This window comes from Betta splendens, chromosome 9, assembly GCF_900634795.4.
Source record: "Betta splendens chromosome 9, fBetSpl5.4, whole genome shotgun sequence".
Classification (NCBI taxonomy): Eukaryota; Metazoa; Chordata; class Actinopteri; order Anabantiformes; family Osphronemidae; genus Betta; species Betta splendens.
Genome location: NC_040889.2, coordinates 22,449,897 through 22,464,475, shown reverse-complemented (window position 1 = coordinate 22,464,475; position 14,579 = coordinate 22,449,897). Strand labels below are relative to the sequence as shown.

The 14,579-nt window shown below is 49.2% G+C and overlaps 1 protein-coding gene across 4 annotated transcripts in view; it reads right to left on the bottom strand.

Annotated features, from left to right (window-relative positions):
* Nucleotides 1–14,579, bottom strand: part of unc5ca (unc-5 netrin receptor Ca) — a 119,268-nt gene that overhangs the window by 41,958 nt on the left and 62,731 nt on the right. For 3 of the 4 annotated variants that reach the window (XM_029163105.3, XM_029163106.3, XM_029163107.3), the window contains exon 3: nucleotides 5,591–5,734. In XM_029163105.3, coding sequence (XP_029018938.1) covers nucleotides 5,591–5,734 — 144 coding nt within the window. Of the gene's footprint in view, nucleotides 1–3,237; nucleotides 3,455–5,590; nucleotides 5,735–14,579 lie in introns of those variants that run through there. The other variant, XM_055512156.1, reaches the window with a different exon arrangement.

Genomic DNA, 14,579 nt, shown 5'->3' with positions numbered 1-14,579 from the left:
AACTCTCCAGAACAACGTCCCCCGTCCAAATGACGGGCTTTAATTTCATGCAGTGTAAATCTACTCATATCAGATCCCATGTTCAGAGCTGCATTGGCCAAGGCAGTTACGCGGGGACACAGAGTATTACCGAGGCTGAATGATAACTTCATAATACAGTCAATCCCTGCGGGGGACGACAGCCTGAACAGAGCGTGATGGTTCATTATGGGAGTAATCACCCAAAGCTTTAGCCCTAAATCCACCACATGGCTTCCCACACAGCACCGAGACGGAGGGACGCACGGCCGGAGACAAAGACGGAGGGAAACTGTCACAGCGACGACAATACACACAGGACACGCAGAAAAACAAACAAATCAACACACAGCAATTACCGACGCGAACGGCGGGGTCCCCACACGGGGACGAGGAAGGCGCCTGTAACGTGTTAAAGAAATAAATAACAGCAAACACGAGGAGAGGAGGAGGAAGTGATGGAGGGATGACACACGCTTCTCTCATGCCAGACAATTTCAGGAACAATTTCCTGGTCTTAATTAGTGAGGGAGATGGTGCAATGAGGAGTTGGCTGTGAGAGTTGATTTCCATAAAGATTGAGAATGAAATTAAAGAAGATTAAAGCAAACTGCTCCGGGGATGAGCGCGCAGCACACACAGACACACACACACACACACACACACACAGACACACACACACAGACACGCACACACACAGACACACGCACGCACACACACAGGCACACGCACGCACACACACACACACACACACACACACACACACACACACACACACGCAATGCTAAGTCGGGGGTCCTCGACACAAAGATTTTTACAAGTTTGGTGGTAACAGCAGTGTGCGGCGGAAGAGAGAGAAGGTGACATTGTGTTCAATGGTGCAGGCAAGGTGGAGTCACGTCACTGGAAAAGTGTGTGTGTGTGTGTGTGTGTGTGTGTGTGTGTGTGTGTGTGTGTCCGTGCCCAAGGGAAACGTTCACAGGAGAGGAGGGACAGCTGTGTCATATCAATTCACTGACCCCGCTTCACTCCTGCGCTGCAGATCAGCCTCACAGCTTCATAAATATAACAGAAGCAAAGAGAAATTCACTAAACAAGGTTTTAGGATTACAACAGGGTTTGAGGAGTGCAGAGGGCAGAACTTCAGGTGTCCTGTGGCATGTACTCCCCCGTGTGTGTGTGTGTAAGCGCTGATTCAAAGATGGACCTCTTCTTGCATGAAGCCGCTCCCTCTCTCTCGTCTTCATTGCGTCTCCCTCCCTCTCTCCCTCCGTTCTCGGCCCAAAACTTCTTCAGCCGCTCGACTAAAGCTGTTATTGTGTTTGCGGTTCGGTTTGGAGCCTCAGGCACCTCGACATAAGCACATTTCAGAGCAATTATCCAAAATGGGTGTCTCTGCCTTGCATTCTGCCCATGCCAAATCATAACTTCTTCCCCCGGTGGAGCTGCTGCAGCAATAAACGGCAACGTGAGCAAATAAGACGGAGCTCTCCTTCAGCGTCGGAAAAGAAAGTTCAGACAGAAGAATCAGACAAATACTGTAAAAGCATTTATAATTAATGATTAAACTTAGACAACCATTCTCAAACACGTCCCAACCCTAAGGAGAGTATTTACAGTAGCACACTATGGTCGGGTACTTTTCCAATTTCAGGGATCTTGTACAGGCGTCTTCAAACTCCCCCAAAAAATCTCAAATATCAAAAATGGAGGAAATGAAGGTAGACGGTGACCTTGAGTGTCACAGTCATTTTCAGTGTGGTTATATAGGGAGTCATTTCCTCTAAGTGACTTTAGAGAGTCTCTCTTCACTCGGGCCAGGTCTTTCACCGAACCCTCCACCCTGTCATTTCAACACTCCACAACCTGCGATCAGCTCCACACATCAGACAAGGTCTTTTCATCCACAGACAAGTTCCCCACGAGTCAACAACTGCAGCGGCCGGTGCAGCACGCTGGCTCTGCGTTTGGGAAATTATACAGTGGGTTAGAGACGACAGATTGCCCTGGGTCGAAGTTCAAACTTATTTCATTAAATCTGCTTTTTATTCCTCCAAACTAATTTTAACTTAATGGGTTTCTGCACAGCTTGTATCTCTGCTCTGTGACTTTAACCAAACCGGTTCTCGCCTCGATTCTCACTGAGCGGCAGCAAACGCAGCAGCACAAGTAAAAGCAACCTGCAGAAAATATTTACTTTTGATTATGAATTTTAAAAAATTACTGTCACAATTCTAATAGCATTAGCTTTGGATGCAGGTCTGCTGCAGTAGATGTCACAGAATCTGACTGGCGACAGAATATGGCCAATGTAAAACAATGAGCATGTGAGATCCGGTGAAAGGATTTCACCCAAAGCGACCGATGATCTGTCTGTTTCATTTATCCAACAGGTAAGAAAAACCGAAACGCTGCTAACCACGAGTCAAAACAATGGTTTCTATGAGACATCTGACGGGTCCCGGGTCTCAGTTGTTTCTCGATTCACCAAGACAAAATATATATTTAGCAATTTGAGATGTGGGGAACGATGAGCATATTTCAGAAACTCACTCGTGTATTTTGTGCCACTAACTCAAAATTGCCGAACAGTGAAGCGTTTCTTGACACCTGGCAACAAGCAGGTCCAAACGCACGAGTTCCCGCTATGAAAATGTTTATTCAGTGTTTGAGAGCATCGTGACGTGGATGATGTCACCCAGAGAAAACGACTGCAGCTTTTCTGCAGACTTTCTAAAAGCAATGTGCGGCTCATACTGTATGACTTCTGCTTAAGCACAGACGGAACCGCCACTGTAAGCAAACTATGTCATTTGTGGTCGGCGGAGCAATTTGCATTCTGGGTAACTGAGCCGGGTTCGTATCAGAAACGGCGGCCAAACCGCTGCAGTTGTTGCTACAGTAGCCGAGGTTCGAGCGACGAGTGAGTGCAGGAATCTGAGGCGAGAAATCACCGCGGGGCCCGCTTTGCTCGGGGCGATTCGTCCGTGATTGAAGGGGAAAAAACAAACACAGCAGCCGAGACGTTTGCATCATGAGCACAACGGAAGAAATTCACTGAGCGCCATTTTTCCACACGAGCGGCCGCCTGGGTTGCGGCGTTTGCCCCCGAGCGTCCGGGCGGCTGATTGCTATGCGCACACACGTCTCAGCGGAAGGTGGCAGAACAAATTGCCATCAGTGGAAATTTGTGTGTGTGTGCGCGCGCGCGCGCGTGACCTTGACATGTCGCTAATCCGTCGCCGGAGAAAGACTTGACCCGACGGCTGAAGGGGCCGAAGAGCGTGACTGACGCCGGGCACGCGCGCACGTGCAGGTCTGCGCGTGTCTGCGTTTGTCTCCGCCGCTTCATAGACTTGAATGAAGCCCGTAACTCGGCTCCGGCGCTCCGCTCCGAAACACCGACAAATCACTCAGATTTAATATCTCTGATTGCGTGGTTGACACTTTAACGGCCGCAACACTGATTGTCGTTATGCGGCCGCGAGCTCCGTTTAAGCCCCGCCTTCGAGTGCCAACGCGGGAAGACGCGCGCGGGGGGGCGCGGGGGTGAAGGTAAATAAGAAAATGGGGAGCGGAACGCGCGCGCCGGAGAGAAACGCTGAATCGCTGCAGCGCGGCGCGGGAGAAGAGACACTTTGCTCAGCGAGGCCGAGCTGCCAGGAAGCATTTTAATCACAGCGGCGAATCCAAATAGGAGGCGAAAGCAGGGTAGGTCAGGAGGCTGGCTCGATCTGAAGTAAAAGGTTATCACAAGAGGAGGATGACTGTAATCAGATCTGGTTAAGGGAGAAATCACTGTTATAACAGGGGGAGAGAATGTGAAGGGCAGAGTGACGGCCAAAGGCAGGGAGCGCGAGGAGGAGGAGGAGGAGGAGGAAGAGGCAGGAGTGAACCCCCACTAAATCACATCTCCTCTCCCTGACTCCAACCGGCTCTTCAAACCTTCTCGAGGCTCCTTCCATCAGCTCCAGGCGGACGTCTCACCTGTAAATCCGCCTCCCGTTTCCTCGCGAGTGCGCGTGCGCGCGCACCCCCCCCCCCCCCCCCGCACGCGACTCTCCGCGCGCGTCCGCCCGCCCGAACGTGAGCCAAAAGCAGCGCATTACCCAGCTTTCATTGCCCCCCGAGGAGGGCCCGTTCCATTCAAGGATGTTATTAGCGGAGCTTAGAAGGATATTTCTAACTGTGTCACTAACTCTCTGCTGACAGGCAAAAACACATCCTCACATACTGACGGCACGCAGGGAGTAGTTCTGGATTCAAATGAGCTTTAAAGCTCACAAGAAGAACCAGCAGGAACACCGCGCTGCTGCATTCAAACGCCGTGTTACAGCAGACATATTGTGAGTCGCGCTCATTAATTTTCCTACAAATGTCCTAGTTTTAAAAAGCAGCACAGGTTTGTTGTCTGTGTCTCTTAATGCCAGACTGTTTTTTAAGTCAATAAATGGAAGAAGTCAAAGCCAGACTTATGTCCAGCCAAGTGATTGAACCCGGAGCGAAACGAGGGCCGACGTGACGGATCTCCTCCTGGACCTGAACAGGACCTGAGCAAACGAGGCAGTTTTTTTTGTTGTTGTTTTTTTCCTTTTGATGATTTCGACCCAGCGTTGCAGCAACCCCGCTCCACGCTGGTTCCAGAGCTGTCACGAGTCCGTCGCTCGCAGCGGGCCCGTTTCCTCTGGCCGGCCGCTGGGGCCTGACAGGCCCAAAACCATGTCCCCATGTGATGCGTGCACGTTCCCCGTCTGCTGGAGCACTCTCCAGTCTGGTCGGGTTCTCTGCAGCCGACCCGTTCGGTGACCTTAGAGTCAGGCTCCCAGTTGCCTTATTAAAGTCTTCAGACCACGGAAGGAAGCTGCTGCTGGTGAACCAGTCAGCGTCTCCCCAACATGTATCACGCAGGGTGAGCTTGTATTTTCATCCGTTCTGAGGAGTTCTGCCGGCGCACGCTGACATTTTTATTCAGGATTCAAGTTGATACGCAAGGATTTCGGAGGAAATGATTAATGTAATTCAGCATTAATGTTTGTGGTTCTATCTTATTTCTATCAGCCTCCTTGTTTACTCTCCTAATGCGGTTTCACAGGTTTATTGATTTGCTGCTAATGCAAACCAAACACTTTCCCGCTGCTACCGGTTCACATTCAAAGCGACTTAGCGCGAAGCCGCCGCGCGAAGTAACGCCTTCGTCCGACGTCGGTCGCTGGTGAAAACCCACAGAAGGTCGTTTTCTTTTTGTCTTTTTCGCCAGCGGGCCGTAACCGCGGCGACTGGGACGAACAGGCCGCACGCACCCTGATTTAAACAACAGGCAACAAGTGTCATATTGTACTGGTTCATGCAGTGCGTGTTGCCCACTCCTGCCCTTGTACGGCCGTGACTGAGCGCTGTAATAATTTACACCGCCACGGGCAGCGGAGGAGGTCTCCACCTGCATTATGTGGGAGCTTCATCACTTTCCTCCGCCCTCCTCATGACATCGTTCACACGCGGTGGTTTTCATCAGACTGGTCCCAGTGGAGTCGTCCCGTGCCGTGTGCTGTATGTGTGGCTGCCTGCTACTTACATGCGATGCGGACGTGGGCCTTTCGGCTTTTGGTGGTTCCGGCCGAGCTCCAGGCCACACACTGGCACCAGTAATCTTCAGGCCCAAACAGCTCCTCCACTTGCTGCCGTGTTATTTCTATACTGGCCTCTCTGACCACCAGACCTGCAGACGAAAGCAAAAGCACTGTTACGATTTGAAGGTTTGAAAGCGCTGTCGCTGACGGGGAGTCGTTTAAAAGTTTTCACCCCTGTGAGGCGGCGTCTATGTTAGTTTAAGGAGAAATGTCAAAGCAGCGCACAGTAAGAATCTGAGCGACTTAACAGAAGGAGGAGGTAATCACAGAACATCTGCTGCCATTTACAAACCTAGGTCATTTGACCGAGTAGATTTACTCTGGATTTACTCAAGTTTGGTGTTCCTTTGCATTTCTGCCGCTAATCTCCCATTCTCATTCATTTCCTCGCGTGTTCTGTGAAGAATAAGAGTTAAGTTAAAACACCTTTACCCAAGTTTATAGATCTGCACGACAGCAGAGGTGGAGGTCGACCACAGAGCAAAAGAAGAAAGGGGGAGCTGGTTGATCTGAGTAAAATATGGGGCAAGAAGAACACAAGGTCTAAAGCATTAAAAGCAGACGAGTAAAGGCTGAAAATGCATGACGAGAGAGGAACAATGAAGCTGGAGGTGGGAGGAGGAGAGAGAGCAAGGAGCCACCGGAGAATGAAAGGGAAGGTTAAGCTCACGGACGAGAGAGAGTGGGAAGGGAAATGAGTGAAACGGAGGATTGGCCAAAGTAATGGAGGGCATCATGACAGAGTCAGTGGAAGAGCGAGGGTGACAGGAAAAGAGGTGGGAAAGGGCGAGAAAATGAGAAATAGGAAGGAAAAGCTAGAGGAAATACAGGAACTCTGGAGCAGATGAGCAAAGATGAGCGGTTTATTTCTGTTACCCCAGAAACCCGGAAAGTGGGGCTCTACAAAAATCTGACTTGGGCCTATTATTTATGAAGACTTCCAGTAAGTTGCTGCCACTAGAGAAAGTGAAAGACGGTTATAATAAGAAAGGCAGCTTAGAGGCAGAGGACGGAGAGGATGGCAAAAAGTGAGACGGAGCGAGCGGGATCGTGGGCGCCCAGAGAGCGTTAATGGTCGGCAGGAGAATCAACCAGGACCCCGCGAGGGCGAAGAGTAAGACAGGCTACAGGACGTCTTTGTGGAAGATGCAGTAGACAGAAGCCGAGGTGGCCTGGCTTTTAACTTATACAAAGTCAAGGCACATACTGTAAGAAGGAGCCCGAAGATGCAAGAGATAAAAAGCATGAGGGAAACGTCGAGGATGTGGCAGCTCAAACAGCGGTAATGGCCAAGAGTGCAGGAAGGAAAGTAAGGCAGAAAGTAAAGAGCTTGTGAAAGGTACTGCTGCACAACACGGGGGAGAGAGATGCGAGGGCAAAGAGCAAAGGCAGCATGAAAACCAACGCCGATACCAGAGCAAACTCGCAAACAAGGGAGATTGTTATGGCTTCACGGCGTAAAATGAAAGAGCAAGGGCCACAGCGAGCGAGGTAGAGGCTAGGAAAACAGCAGCTAAGGAGGCAATTAGCACTAGCGAGCGACCCAGGACTAAAGCCGCGACGACTAGCAGCTTCAATGGGCTCCACGACCAAAAGGCCGAAAGGGGGAGGAAGGAGGCGGAGCCCACGGAGTAACGAGGAGCGCAAGGCAATTAAAGGCAGCGGCTCAAATATGGAACGCGGCTAGTTACGGCAAACGGCCTCAAGCGGACGCAGAGGAAGCGTATGGGACGGATCGGGACGTGGGAAGCGGGACGTCAATAAATAATTGGAAAACATGCACATTTAAAGCTACTGCATCACTACTGCGCTTACTGTACGTGGCCAATTAAGCTGAGCTGTCAGCAGCATAGCATCATTACGCAGGTACAGTGTGATGTATTAGCCAGTACGTTCACTTCTCTCAAGATGTAAAGATAATAAATGTCTAGACGTACGCGTCTAATGTCCACAGATTACTTGCTTCCGAACAGTTATAAACTTCTTGGAAGTAAATAAACCCAGTGTAACATTATATTTTATGGAGCAGCTCAGCTCTCGACTCAGCATCCAGTGAGACTGGGGCATAAACCAGGATGTTGCACGGTATTGCATAGGAGCAGACAGAGAGGTACAGTATGGGCCGGTGGCCCCGACCGGGCAGCGAGTGTTGCACGAGTGCAGAAAAACAAAAAGCAGACGAGTCGAGACAGAACAGGACGGAACGTATGGAGCGCAGAAAAGCTGGGAGACGAGTCCAAATCGATGGCCGCAATGATGAAATGCGCGCGGGTTCTTGGCGAGGCTGAAGCTGCACACGTACAGTACGCTGGTCTGACACCAGACCGGACGGTCAGAAAATGGAGAGGAGAGTTTTCACGTGAATCAAGCTGCACTTAAGGACTCGCTACAACAGGATTTCAGTGTGAGCTACAGGACGACGGACTTGATTTTCTTCACAAAGGGAGAGTCGTGTTGTGAAAGCAGTGCAGGGTGAAAGAACACTGGTCTTTTCTGCTAATGCAGCCCTGCATTTAAAATTATAAATAAATAATAAAACACAAAATGTGCTTTTTAATGTTTTGAAGTTGGGAAAGAAGCACTCAATACTATAAATGTCTCCATTATTGTGTTGTTTCACTGTTTGGATGAAGGTAACGTAATCTGGCGCTGAACATGTCAGTCGGGGACTAAAAGTGCATTTGAAAATCCCAAACAGAAACAAAAGCGCGGCAAACTTTTTGATGCCGCAAATATGTGGAGCAGAATTCGCGCGCATCCACATGCACGACAGCGCAGGTCCCCCGCTTTCCGTCAATGTCATGTTCGCTCAGAAAGCACGTCAGGCGAAAACAAACAGCGTGGATCCACATGAAGCAGCTAAAGACGGATGTCACCGGATCCCGAGCCGCGCCGGTGCGACCGGCGGCGCTTGAGTCGGCGCCGCTCGCTAGCGCGAGGCCCGCGGAGCCCGGCGCTAAGTGATTCACCCCAGACTTAGAAGGCCTCTGATCATCCGCCGTCTTATTGGGCTCAGATACTCTTCTCGGCGCATTCAGATGTTCTGTTATGAGAAAACAAGCATGGGATTTGGGGTCTCTGTAGCATGACAGTGCTTCACAGCCACAAAACCACTGCTGTCAGCGAGGGGGGGGGGGGCAAATGAAAAATGGAAGACGAGTATCAAGACAAGTGGATACTGTCACAAACATTCCTATCAATCACTCCTCACACAGCCTCCACACAGTTCCCTCAGTCCTGGGGTGTCGGTTCTTATAACAAAGTTTGCTTGTCAGCAGAGAGTAGAAAGCACAATAGTGCAGGAATGCGCTTTGTCAAGTCTGGAGGCTTTTTTTTTTTATTTGACAAATGGAAACGGCAGCTAAACATGGAGAGAAAAGCGGAGCCGCACAGCAGAGGTTCGATGGTTCGCTGCACGTACACAGTCTGTATGTAACTTAAAGTCCTTTTCACCAATCTCTACACCAAAGACTCCTTATATTGTAACATGTGACGCAGTCAGAGCTCAGTCTGAAGCCACGTGCAGCCGGAGGCTTACAGACCTGGAGGAACGTTCAGGGGGATGATGAGAAACAGCTTCTCCACAGAAGCGATCGGCAAAATGGAAAAGCCTGTTTCATAGAAATGGATTTGCAGCCGTCTGACACAAAGCAGACGAAAGCCGGGTCTATTATTTAATCCACCCAGTGTCAACCAAATGAATGGGTTTGTTTTAATTAACTGGATTTGTTCTTAATTAGAAACATTTCCACCGACACGCTGCCTCGCTGCGCTTTTAGATGCACTGGGACATTATGAGAAGTAATTCCAATCTCAGTCATCTGATTCAAACTTTTTAATAATATGAGAAAATGCAATAAATACATGTAATTGTTCAACGTCAACAAACCGATTCAGACGCGTCAGTGGAAATTAAATACTCGTCTGCGTGTTATCAGTTAGAAGCAAAAACATGTGTTTCCCGCTGCGTCCCTAAAGCCACTCAGCCCGTTGGTCTATAGTCTGTCTATTATTCTATAAATACATATTATTTTCATTTCCCTGTCTCTGTTCCCCATTGTGCTTTGACAGAAATACACAGATGAAGAAAACAGACACAAACAGTAATACGGCGAGACAAAAGTGAAAAGTCTTGATTTCTTTGAATGAAGTGAAGCAGAGATGAAAAGAAGAAAAAAAGCTAGAAAGAAATACATTCAGCAAAGAGTCAGCGAGTTAGAGACAGGAAAACAGTCTGGGGCTTTTGAGGCTAAATGCTTCAGAAAAAGGAAGAGATAAGGGAACGGGGGCAAAAAGCACTCAAAGGCTTTGTGGTGTTTAAATGTGATCAGTAACAGGTCAAGCAGACAGGCCTCCAGGGAACAGAACCAGAGCATAGAGGGAAAAAATGCCAACACTGGCTATTATTATTTCATCAGTGCCACAGAGGGACAGAGTCTGACACAAGGCAGAGACGTGGGGTCAGAGACACGCAAGATGGAAGCAACTAATCTGTGAAGAGCGTAATGTCCCGCTTTACTTGAAAGCATCGCGGCGCTGACGAGTCCTATGACTGTCGTCGGTACGTAAAGCAGTCCGTGGGGACGGCATATTACTCCAGGGGGTTTCTTTCAAGCCTTGTAGCGCTGCCACCAGACTTGCACTGACCACTGCTGTGTTAAAGGAGCTGATGAAGATGCTTAAAACAGAAGCGCGGCTGCTGGAGCACGTACAGTAGCAGAGATTAGCAGAGGTACGGGTGCACTTCGGCCCTCCAGCCTGCAGAGGCGCTGTGGTGTTTGACTTGTCTGTGATGTCACTTCCTGTTCCATGTGTGGTCATCAGTGTCCTTGAGTGGAGTCTGTCTCTATGTTTATGACCCTTATCATTATGCACCCACCTGTTTAACCCACCTGTGGAGTCAGCGTCACCTCCACTAATGAGTTACATGTGTGGGTTGAGTCAGGCAGACGGAGGAAGCGTGCAGCCTGCTGCTTGACTCACGACCTCCATGGAGGGAGGTCATGGAGTGGTCTCATGCAAGCGTTGGCTCGACTACCAAGTGGCTGCACCTTCACAGTGAGAGTCAGAATCCTGACGCTTGATCATTACGTGTTTGTGTTGGTGCTGTGATCGAGGGGAGCGAACAAGGGCTGACTGAGTTCTCTGCCTCCGGGGGTGAAATCAGCTCCAGTGTGACATCGACCAGGCTCCGTCTGTGAGCAACTCAGTTCTGTTCACGTGTACTTGTATGGGTCCGTTCTCCTAATGGCTTCACACTGTGACACTGAGGGATCATCACTGTCCCGTCCGGGTCCACATCTGAATGACTCTTAAATGTATTTGTGTGTGTGTGTGTGTGTGTGTGTGTGTGAGAGAGAGAATGTCAGTGCGTGCGCACATCTGTGTCCTGCAGCAGCTCTGGAGAGGCAGTGAAGCAGGACATTCCAGGACATGAGAGCAAGTCCACAGGGAACTGGAACCATACTCGTTTTACCACACACACACACACACACACACACACACACGGAAACAAGCATCAATATAAGCACATGCTCACAGATGCATTTTCAGATTCACGGAACGCTTCACTCAAAATGAAGGATTACGGTCCACAGGCACGGAACCATCACACACCAACTCACACAAACACGCAGCGGCCTTTCCCGTCAGGGGTCACCGGCATGGAAGCGAATTGACCTCCTTTATAAATTTTGACGGCGGTTAATAATTTAAATCTAAGGATTGGAGAGAAGATACAGTAGGAAAAGACCAAACATTAGGGGGGAAGAGACAGAGAGAGATGTGGGAAAAGACGAGAAGAAATCAATACAAGGGAGATGGCAGCAAAGGAGGGAAAGAGGTCACAACTCAGCCAAGTCAATAGTGTGTGTGTGTGTGTGTGTGTGTGTGTGTGTGTGTGTGTGTGTGTGTGTGTGTGTGTGTGTGTGTGTGTGTGTGTGTGTGTCTATAGCCCACGTGTGCAGACCTGGAGTCACAGGTCAGTGCTAGCAGACTAATAACCATTCACACTATGGCTAATGGAGACAAAGTAAGTAACCTTGTACACAATGTGTCATTAGAACAATTCAAGGCTAATAGAGATATACTGGGCCGTGTGCACCGCGTTTAAGCAAACCAAGGAAATGCCCTTCACAATAAAACTCGCCATTTGGACACGATGTAGCAATAATGCAGCCGGAGGTACTGGATGTTTGAGTCACTGCTAGCGAAGCCACTGCCCTAAAGGAAAGCTTAACAGGCTTCGGATCCAGCCTTCGTGCTGGTGAGTTTAATTACATCACGGTCCCTGATGTGTGTTCATGTTAAAGAGTCCCTGCTGAAATGTTTGCATTATTGTTTCATAGACTTTTATAAACGACAATATCAACAATTAATGTGTCAACTCAGAGGATATTTAATAGCATTGTAACACGTCAGCGATCAATCTAATAGAGGGTCATAATGCTTGTTATTCTAACACTGTGATGCACTGAGAATGTTAATGTTTTATATATAGATGACGGATGCGTGTTTGTGTTTTGTGATCCACAGGAACCTGTAGATCTCTGCGCTGCTTCCTCTGTAAAGTCTCTTTAATTCACCTCTGCCATCTCCCACTAACTCATCACTCCGCTCCGCTTTGTTTCTCGTGGCTTCTTCACCCGCTGCCAAGAAATAAACGTCTATTTCCATCATCCCGTTTGACAAGTACAACCTTTGCTGCGAGACATCACACGGAAAGCGGCTCCCGGGCTCGTTTCATTTATGTTTCTAACTTTTGTTATGTACATTTTATCTCCCAGATCAAAGGGAAAACAGTGTTTCAGCACTTAAGCCGACGCTCCTTTTCCGGCAAAGATGGGAAAATATAAAGTGAACGATAAAGTGAGAGTGAACAAGGAGGAGAACGAAAACAACCCAGCAGGATCCATATCATCTTTCTCCTCAGTGCGACTCCCTGATATCTGTTGGCCTTTCCAGCCCTCTCAACGCCACCCTCCATCAGCATCCCCCCATCAACCCCTGCCTCCCTCTCTCCCCTGGTTCCTGGCTTTATCTCCCCCCACTCTCGCTCCGATTTCAGCCGGTGGAAATTGGAGTGCGGCGCGAAGCAGCGTGGAGCAGAGACACAGAAAGAGAAGAGAAAGGGGAGAGGAGAGAGAGGGGACGGGGCGGCGAGGGAGGCGAGAGGGCCGAGATAATAAAAGCAGTATGGGGGGCCGTCGCCTCTAGCTGCGTCTGCGGAGCAGCAGGAAACAAAGCCAAGAAACAGCTCGCGGAGTTTGGCTTTTCACACGGATAAACAGATAAACAGCGCGCACACAGTGGGCGTCTGTGCGAGTCTGTGCGAGTCGCTCCGAATGCGACTAACTAAGCAGCCACGGCGCTCAGGCTCCCTCCAAACCGCCACGACCCGTTGTTTTACATAACAGCAAAGCATGCTGGGAGCCTGCTGTTCAGCTCAGACGAACACATGCACTTGTACCTGTAAAAAAAGTGCCGCTGCAGTAAACTTTGTTCATTATATATTCTAGTCCAGAAACATTTTCCTGTTTCAGACATCTCCAAATCTCAGCAGCGCTCCGTATTGCATAATTCTCCCTGTCTAATTACTTATTCATTATGTTTTTATGTGTACATCTGTATGGATTATAGTGCGCCTGAAAGTTTAGTTGTCTGGGAGCAGCAGAAAGTAAAAAGCAGTCAACCCTGTTTTATTAGAGTCAATTAAGGTTGGCTTCATACAGGATACATTCAGTAGAAGTTAAAACAGGAGGCAAGGAAATAAAACCAAAACTGTGTTTTCGGTTGGTCTGAGGGAAATTTCAAGAGACAGGGACAGTAAATAAAACAGTACGGCTGCAAGACATCCACCAAACACTAACGTCAAAATGAATCAGACCTAACGTTGTTCAAAATGCGCTGATTGTTTTCAGTTGCACGGATGAGTGAGCGATCCTGATCTCCCACAGATCTGACGCTGTCGCTCACAGTCTCCGAGCCCGAGTCCACGGGTCGTTGATTGGAGCCGATTTTCCCACAATAACGCGGCGTCTGGAATCCAGCAGCTAGCAAATGAACAGCTGACGGGAGATTAATAAATGACTTGCAGCTGCACACGATGCCAGTAATGAACACAGAGATGGGGAGGAAGCGGAGTGGGAGCCTGGAGGACGGATGCTTAGCGTAGATTAGTGGAATGTGCCTGTCAGCCTGAGGGCAGGGCAAAATAGCTGGGTTACGCTCGTGTCAAGCTCGCGGTGTGGCAGGTAACACAGGAATGAACAATGCAGCTGATTATTTATCACCTGTGTCACACGGTGTGACAGAAAGTGGCCCACAGGAGGGAATACACAGGAATTTGATTGGGCGATAATTATTGTGGTAAAATCAACGTGAAGATGAGTGACGATGAACAAGAGACACAAAAGATGATGAAGAGAAGAGGAGATAAGGAAAAGCAATCACTGAATATTTAGAGGATGTAGGATGGGAAGGAAGTAACAAACCTGTCCATAACAAACATAAATAAGTCTATATGTTGTATCTTCACCGCTGTGATGTGATGTTAAACATCTCAGACGTTTGTAGAACATATGGAGAGGAAAATCAGAGACATTCAAAGGGTCCATCCTGTGTGGGATCACTCGCTCTGGGCTCCAGCTCATTGAGAAGCAGGTGGAGGGTCAAGCTCACGGAAAACTTCTAATCTAAGAAACCAGGTCGTGCACATCTTTGTCTTTCTGCCAGAGCGACAGGACGATTCGTCAGCGCGCAGCCTCCAGACTAACACCAAGGCTGTCGGGTGGCGGCGCGGAGGCCTGGCCGCAGTCCAGCGCATCAGCGCCGTCCAATTAAACTGTCCTGTGAACATGCTGGTGCACATACCGATGAACGCACACATGCACGCACGCACGCACGCACGCGCGCGCGCGCGCGCACACACACACG